Here is an 8151-nt window from a genome sequence, read left to right as displayed (position 1 = left end):
AGCCCGCTTTGTTCATAAAAACACTGCCTTTTGAGAACCAAAAACAGGAAGATCGGATCTAGGGTTTCGATTTCAACTCTCCGATGTCTCCGGCGACGGCGAGCTGAGCTCCGAGATCTCAGAGCTTGGAGATGGGTGATGGGGTTCGCTTCCAGCTTGGGACTGTCGGCGCACTGAGCCTTTCCGTTGTCTCCTCTGTCTCCATCGTCATTTGCAACAAAGCGCTCATTTCCACCCTGGGGTTCACGTTCGGTGAGGATTCTCAGCTCTTTTGCGATTCCATGTGATTTTCATGGATTGAAATGCGTGATTCGGATTGATTTCGTTTTATCTGGTTTTAATTTGATGATGGTTTATGTTTTATGCTTAATTTGAGAGAATTGGATTGAGAGTGCCACCTATTTCAATGTATGATTTTTATTGGGTTCCTCTTGAGTTTTTAGGAGGAAGTGCTAGTGATTTGTTAGGTTTTGAGGTGTTTTTTAGTGTTTAAGGCTTGATGGATGGTTTTGCAGCAACAACCTTGACGAGCTGGCATCTGCTTGTTACGTTTTGCTCACTGCATGTGGCACTATGGATGAAATTGTTTGAGCACAAGCCTTTTGATCCGAGGGCGGTGATGGGGTTTGGGATACTCAATGGGATCTCAATTGGGTTGCTGAATTTGAGTTTAGGTTTCAACTCTGTTGGTTTTTATCAGGTGCCATTCCTTGCCGATTTTTTTTTTTTCTCTAAAAATTATCATGCTGTATAGTTATTGGAAATGAGTCCTGTTAGAATTTAAATGAGAGATAATTTATGCCATACTGTGAATTGAGTTCAAAGCACAGCATGGATTAAAAATCAAATGACCTTTCATGCATGCCCATTATTCTAGTGCAAGTCTCTGATTTTGTGAGCAACTCAATCTACTGGCAGAGTAATTTGTGCTTTGAGTATGCTTCTATTCTCATAGCTTCACGTGTGGATAAAATGCCTAAAATTAGCATATCTAATGTAATGTTGCATTGTCGATCATCAGTGTGTTTATTAGGATAGATTGCGATTTCTTTTAGTGGATAGGTGATTTTAGTTACGTTTACTTCTCTTATACATCCTTTTATTTCCAGATGACAAAGCTTGCCATCATTCCTTGCACTGTTCTACTGGAAACTTTATTCTTCAGGAAGAAATTCAGGTCAGTGTTTTGTGTATTCTCATTGCAAATCTAATAAAAGATAAAGTATCTTTATTTTACTCATTCTTTTCCGGTCAAATTAATTTAACTGGAAACTATGGTTAAAGAGTTTGTTTTTTATTTGTTGCCTTTTTACTTAAGTTGGAATACGTGTAATATCATCTCTTAATCAGTACTGTCATAGCCATAAATGGATTGCATAAGATCAGTTAAGATGTTTTTTAATTGTTTATTCACCACCTCTCCTTTTGTTGAAAAATGAAATTTAAAAAAAAAAAGGTAAAAAACAAAAACAAAGATCAATGGTGAGCAGAAAAAGTGTTTATTGTTTCTATGGTTATCTTTACCTTTACTAATCTTATTTTTTGATCACATGTCTGGTCTCATTAAGAACATTTACCTTTATTTTGTTCCTTTTTGTTTTTCCATGTTTTCCTCTGGAAGCCTATAACATCCACTCCCTAAAGCTATATTTTCTTCTTTTGATCTAACTTCCATGCCTCTACCTGATTTTTTTGGGCTGCCATACTTTCCACACTTTGTTTTTCTTGGTTTTTCTTGGTGGACCGATTACCTCACTTTCAACTATTTCCTCACTTCTCCGTATCGCATTTTTTGTTGTTCAGGATACCCTCCAAAAGACTGAAATCTTTATTTGATGTAGATTAACCTTATGTCTTTTTTAGTAATAAGCATTCAACATAGGCTCTTAGGTTAATATAGGAAGCTTAAATCAAGGTTGGTAGCTAATCACATGGGCTGCTATTATGCATAAGGGTAATTAATTACGTGGGTGGTTATTTTTAGCCTTCATTCTTAATTTAGCAGCCATCTTATTTAAATTGCTAAGCTATGGTTGGTGAGCATGTTTGCCTATAAAAGCGATGCTTACCCTTTGGAAATGTGTATCAAGTGAGCATGAAATAATATTGTGAGAAATCCTTAAGAGTAAGGTGTGACACAGAGAGAAATTGTGAGGCACAATTTTGTACTCTCAATTTGTTGTTCACAGTGAAACCTACAACGATAGCAAAAACATGATGTAGCCCATTTTGATTGAATATGTATAAAATCTTATGTTTTTTTCTTTTTTGGTTGTTTTCTTTATTATTATTGTTCTTGTTAAGTAGAATTAAGAATTCGCGACTCTACAAATTCCTAATAATTGGTATCAAAGCCTGGCCGTAGAGAAGAATAATATTCAGTGAAGAGAGACCTGCTTTGGGATTTGCAAAGTTCGATGGCATGGATTTGGCCTTCTAGACGATGCAAATAAAAGACTATCTCTATAGCTAAGAAATTATGTCTACTGTTGGGAACAAAACCATGAACTATGAAGAAAGAAGGCATGATGAAGGCCTTATTTGATATGTAAGAGAAGCCTTTTGTTAACAACAAAATACACCTTGTCAAGAAATGCTTCAACTTGAAGATGGTTGAAGGTGTGGCTGTTGTTGAATATTTAAACTGTTTCAATACTATAGGCAATCAGTCGATATTGCCAGAGATTCAGTTTGATGATGAATTGCGTGCCCTTGTGTTGTTAGCATCTTTGTCTAATAGTTGGGAATCAATGAAAGCAACTATTTCTAATTTTTTAGGTGATGCTAAGTTGAAATTTGTAGAAATCAGAGATGCAATTCTTGCTGAAGAAATTCTCAAGAAAGACTTTTTTTTTTGTTGTGTGTGTGTGTGGGGGCGCTATACATCAAGTATTGCATTAAATGTTGATAGAGGTAGAAGCTTTGATCGGAAGAGCAACAAAGGTAACAATAATAGAGGAAGGTCAAAGAACGCACCATAGTTTATACAAGTTTACCTAGAATAGGCTATGTTCTATTTTTGCTATCATTGCAGATTTTACTATGAACAACAAATTGAGAGTACAAAACTGTGCCAGGCACAATATTCCAAGGATTTCTCAAATATTATTGCATTCTCACTTGATACATATTTCCAAAGGGTAAAAATCCCTTTCATAGGCAAAAATTTCTCACCAACCTTGGTCTAGCAAGTCAAATAAGGTGGTTGCTAAGTCAAGAATGAAGGCTAAAAATAGCCATCCATGTGATTATTTACTTTTATACATGATAGTAGCCCATGTGATTAACCATCATCTTATCTTATTTTGAATTCCACATGTAACAATTTCTCGCGTGGAGACAAATCAAACACTATGTCTCCGTTGCAGCGATAGTGTCTCCATTTTGTTTTTGTTGAAATCCAACTAAAGTTGCATGCAGCGATAGTGTCTCCATTTTGTTTTTGTTGAAATCCAACTAAAGTTGCATGCAATAGGGCATCGTTTTTGTTTTTTTGTTTTATTGTTTTTATTTCGCTTTTGTTTTGTTTTTGCTTTGTTTTTGTTTTGTTATCAATTTTTTAAAAACAAAAGTATGTTTGGATACACTAACTGTTGTGTATTTTAAAAAGCTGAAATGAAAAACACGTTGGGTTAGTACAAAAATTTATTATGATGTTTATTATTATTTTGTGCAAATTCATATATTTTATATTTTTTATATTAGTTGGTTGTATTATTAAATATATTCAGATTGGACCCATCCGATTTTAAAAAAAAATAAAGGGAAGAAGGGGCTATAGAGACGTAATCATAATTTTTTTTTTGGAAATCAAGTAAAAAGTCAATAGCTCAAACTATAGTTTTTTGAAATATATATTTATTATGTTATATCTTTTAAAAATTAGGGGTCAAACAATAATTTTCACAAATATTTTCTAAAAATATAATTTTTTATACTGTATAAACTAATTTATAAAATATTAACATGCCAAATAATAAATTTTTATAAATATTTTTCTTAAAAATATTATTTTTAAAGACTTGGTATTAATTTGTAAAAAAAGAGAGATTTTTTTTAAAAAATAAAAATAAAAAACCAAAAGAAGAGAGAGAGAGAGAGAGAGAGAGAGAGAGTGTGGAGGGGTTTCATGGTGGGAGGAGGGGTTTTGCAAAAAAGTTGAAAACATAAAAATGTTGTTTCCCATTTTTTTTTTGAAACACGAGGATTGTTGTTAAAATTTTTTAAAACAAAAAAAGTGTCAAACATGTTTTTATTAGTTTTGTTTCTAAAACTTGAAATTGAAAACAAAAAACTGGAATTGACAACAATGCCAAATGCCTAAGCTATCGTTGGTGAGCCATTTTTGCCTATAAAAGGGGTGATTACCCTTTGGAAATGTGTATCAAGTGAGAGGGAAATAATATTGTGAGGTATCCTTAGAGTAAGGTTTGACATATAGAGAAATTGTGAGCTACAATTTTGTACCCTCGATTTGGTCTTCATAGTAAAATTTGTATCAATAACATAAATAAAATGTAGCCCGTTCTGGGTCAACCTGTATAAATTATGGTATGTTCTTCCTTTTTTGCTTGTTTTCTTTATTACTGTTAGCGTTCTTGCTAAATGGAATTTAGGATTTGCAACCTTACAAATTTCTAACATCTTATCCTCTCCAAGATTATTTTTTTATCTGTTTGGATAAGTATTTCTTATTGTAAGAGTTGGGGCTGCATATTATAAAAAGTGCACATTAATATTCATTGTAATTATTACTAATGCACTGCCCCTTTGTTTTTCACATATTATTATTACTGCTTTGTTAAAGAATCATGGAGATTGAAGTTAATTATTATTTTTTATCTAACTGTTGATTTTATTTCTCTTGGTGTTGCAGTAGGACTATCCAGTTAGCACTCAGCATCCTTCTTTTTGGTGTTGGTGTTGCTACTGTAACTGATCTGCAACTGAATGTCCTAGGGTCTGTCTTATCTTTGCTTGCAGTGATGACAACCTGCATTGCTCAAATTGTATCTTTCATGGAATTTTTATTGGAGTTCTTCATTTCACATAAATTGCTTGATTGCCGCTTTTTGGTTGAGCAAAGCCAGTGTTTTTATTTTTTTATTTTTTTTCTGTAGTAGCGAAATGGTATTTAATCAGCCCGTGATGAAAAGCTGTGTTTTCCTATTTGTAGATGTCAAGGTGTATACCCCCTGCTATAGAGGAGTCAAAGTGCTGCCCAGGTCATTGAGGTTAGTGAGTGTTAGTTTTTACCTCCTGATTTGATATTGTCACCGAGTATGGCTGTATAGGTTTTTGCACTGGCTTTATTGCAACTATATTTGAATGTCAAATCTTATTCTTTCTTCCGTAGAGTTTCATTGTGAGTGAGTTTTAATAACTCCACATGCTTCTCTTTCTTTCTTCTTCTTTATATTTATTTATTTATTTATTTCATCGAGAACTTGCTAAATGGTTTGTTATTTTGAAGCGGGCTACCTACTTGTTCCCTTTTGGTGAGGAAGTCAAACTAGAACATGTAGGAGCACCTCTTGCTACATGACAATTAAAGAACTTAGGCCTAGCTTGTTTTGCAATAATATCTACAACTATTTGTTTGTTTTTCATAAGTTTCAGAATTTTGTCCCTTTTTGATGATTCTGATTCCATTGATTTGAAAATGATTTCTGGAGCTGATTCAACTATTGATATTTTATTTTCACACTCATCTTATTGATTGCCGTTGAGATCTTAACCATCTCTCAGATGACTAACACAATTCAAAAGAGATTTAAGATCTCTTCAACTCAACTTTTGTATCAGTCTTCGCCGTACCAAGCATTGACATTATTCATTACAGGCCCATTTCTTGATGGGCTCCTGACAAACCTCAATGTTTTTAGCTTCAAGTACACCCCTCAAGTTCTGGTAAATAACAAAACTAGATTGTTTTTTATTACATTTTATTTTTTGGTGCATTATGGCCATGAATCTTTTTTGCAGGTATTCATTTTGTTATCATGTCTTATATCTGTGTCTGTCAACTTCAGTACGTTTCTTGTAATTGGAAAAACATCACCCATCACCTATCAAGTCTTAGGACATCTAAAAACTTGTCTTGTCTTGGCATTTGGATATGTTTTACTTAGTGATCCGTTTAACTGGAGAAATATACTGGGAATTTTGATTGCATTATTCGGGATGATCTTATATTCCTACTTCTGCTCAATGGAGAGTCAACAAAAGGCAATTGAATCATCAATTCAGGTATCAGAAACAAGACTAGGATTTATTTTTTCTCAAATTTTTGACTTCTACTGTACCCTGGGGTCTCTGTTTTTTTTTTCTCCAATAAAGCTGCGACCTAAATTTAGGCATGTCACAAGAACTGTTTATTCAAATATTAGTTTGTCATGCTCACAATATAGCCTTGAAAATATAAGGGAGTACTTGAATGCCAAGAGTAGCTTGAAATTATAGAGTTATTTATGTATTTTCTTTTGGTTGCTTCAATGAAACTCTTTGGAAATGAGTTTCCTTATTTTAAAGTATTTGTTTTTAGACATTATTATGAATGAGCATCATTCTGTCACAGTTTGCTATATATTGAGAAGGAGGCTCCATATATATATATATATATATATATATGTATGCATGTGCCATGCATCTTGTTTTTGAATCACTTCTGACACTTGATTCTGCCAATCAGTAACAATTATGTCTATGTCAAATAAATCAGTGTAAAGGTTGCCTAAAAACAAACTGAAGCATGATTGTTGGAGTCTATATTAAGTGTTGAAATTCACAATGAGAGTGTCCTTGCTTTCTTAATGTTGTTTTTCCATAGGCTTTCCGCATGAATTAGATTGAAACTTCTTCGCAATTGTCACCAATTTCTGTTTGCATTAGGAAGTTTCCTACAACAATTTAATCTTCATAGTTATGTTCTCGAGTGTTGGAGAAAATAAATTAAGGGATAAATTGTTTTAATGGAAAGAGCATCCATCATATGTTTAGCCTGTCATTTCTGTATTCATGTATATGCAGTTATTAGCTACAATTTTTCTGTTGTTTTATATTGAGACCTTTTGATGGGTTACTATATGAAGCTGATATTACCGACATTTCTTCAACTCAAGCTTGGTGTATCATTATTTACGTCTTACTTATTCTTTCATTATATATATATACATATATAGGTGAGGGAAAATGAATCTGATCATCTGCTTGCTGTTGACAATGGAGCTGATTTAACTGATTGTCTTGGCCCGAAAATCCCAGTATGGAGATCAAATAAAGATCTACAAGCTTAAGTCATATGTCAACCTTTGATTTTGTACAATCATATTATGGTTCATATTTAGTGAGGACTATACTATGAATTGGAGGCATCAACTAGCATGAGAGATGCTTGTCAAGTTTTCAAAGTAGAGCAGGAAGATATCTTATTTTTTGCTTAGTTATTATTCTTTTGCTGAGATTTGTAAGAAATTAGTTAGCCAAAAATTATTATTCATCATAGGAACTGTATCATCATCAATTTATAGCAGTTTCTTATGCCATCCAGGATTAAAAAAAAAAAAAAATGTAGTCTGCTTTTTGATGCTTATGTACACTGGCCCTTTTTGTGTTATTTTATGTTTTATTTTTATATTTTTTTTGTTCTTATAACTTGCATAATGTTTTCTGTTAAGATGATAGTTTGGCTGTTATTATAGTCATCAATAGTAGCTTTATACAGGATTTTTGTATTCGAGGTCGATTTAGGTGTAGTTCGTGTAGTGTTTAATGAGCTTTTGACACATGTAACAAAAAAATATTAAAATATAATAATTATCAATAATATATTTATTTTTTTATTAAATTACTCATTCAGAAAAAGTGTCAAAATAGAATGGAAAATTATATAAACTTCGTTTGTATTCAGGGATCAGATCCATTATATGACAAATTCTTGTCATAGATGTCAATTTTTGAAAACGTTTAAAAACCTACCACTCATTCCCATGTAATAATCTGAATCTCTATCTATTTTTCTAAAAATTCATGGTTTCCAACTTTATTCTCACGGAAGAATCTCTCAATTTGTTTTGTTTTTATCTGAAAATGCACACTTTCTTTAGCTGATAAATCCAGTAAATTTCTTCTACAACTAGTTCCAAATAAGGT

The 8151-nt window shown here is 32.7% G+C and overlaps 1 protein-coding gene across 1 annotated transcript; it reads left to right on the top strand.

Moving 5' to 3' along the window:
- Window positions 1-7441, top strand: LOC120268924 (UDP-xylose transporter 3-like). The gene is made up of 7 exons (XM_039276192.1): window positions 1-252; window positions 516-700; window positions 1110-1177; window positions 4877-5009; window positions 5749-5910; window positions 5986-6249; window positions 7182-7441. The coding sequence occupies exons 1-7, from the start codon at window positions 132-134 to the stop codon at window positions 7293-7295; spliced, it is 1047 nt and encodes a 348-aa protein (XP_039132126.1). The 5' UTR covers window positions 1-131; the 3' UTR covers window positions 7296-7441.
- Window positions 7442-8151: the final 710 nt, after the last annotated feature.

Source organism: Dioscorea cayenensis, chromosome 9 (assembly GCF_009730915.1).
Source record: "Dioscorea cayenensis subsp. rotundata cultivar TDr96_F1 chromosome 9, TDr96_F1_v2_PseudoChromosome.rev07_lg8_w22 25.fasta, whole genome shotgun sequence".
Classification (NCBI taxonomy): Eukaryota; Viridiplantae; Streptophyta; class Magnoliopsida; order Dioscoreales; family Dioscoreaceae; genus Dioscorea; species Dioscorea cayenensis.
This window is presented reverse-complemented; position numbering and strand designations above follow the sequence as displayed.

Coding starts and splice junctions, on each gene's coding strand:
- LOC120268924 (XM_039276192.1), top strand. CDS start 132: ATGGGTGATGGGGTTCGCTTCCAGCTTGGGACTGTCGGCGCACTGAGC. Junction 253..515: donor CACCCTGGGGTTCACGTTCG/GTGAGGATTCTC, acceptor ATGGTTTTGCAG/CAACAACCTTGACGAGCTGG. Junction 5,911..5,985: donor AGTACACCCCTCAAGTTCTG/GTAAATAACAAA, acceptor TCTTTTTTGCAG/GTATTCATTTTGTTATCATG.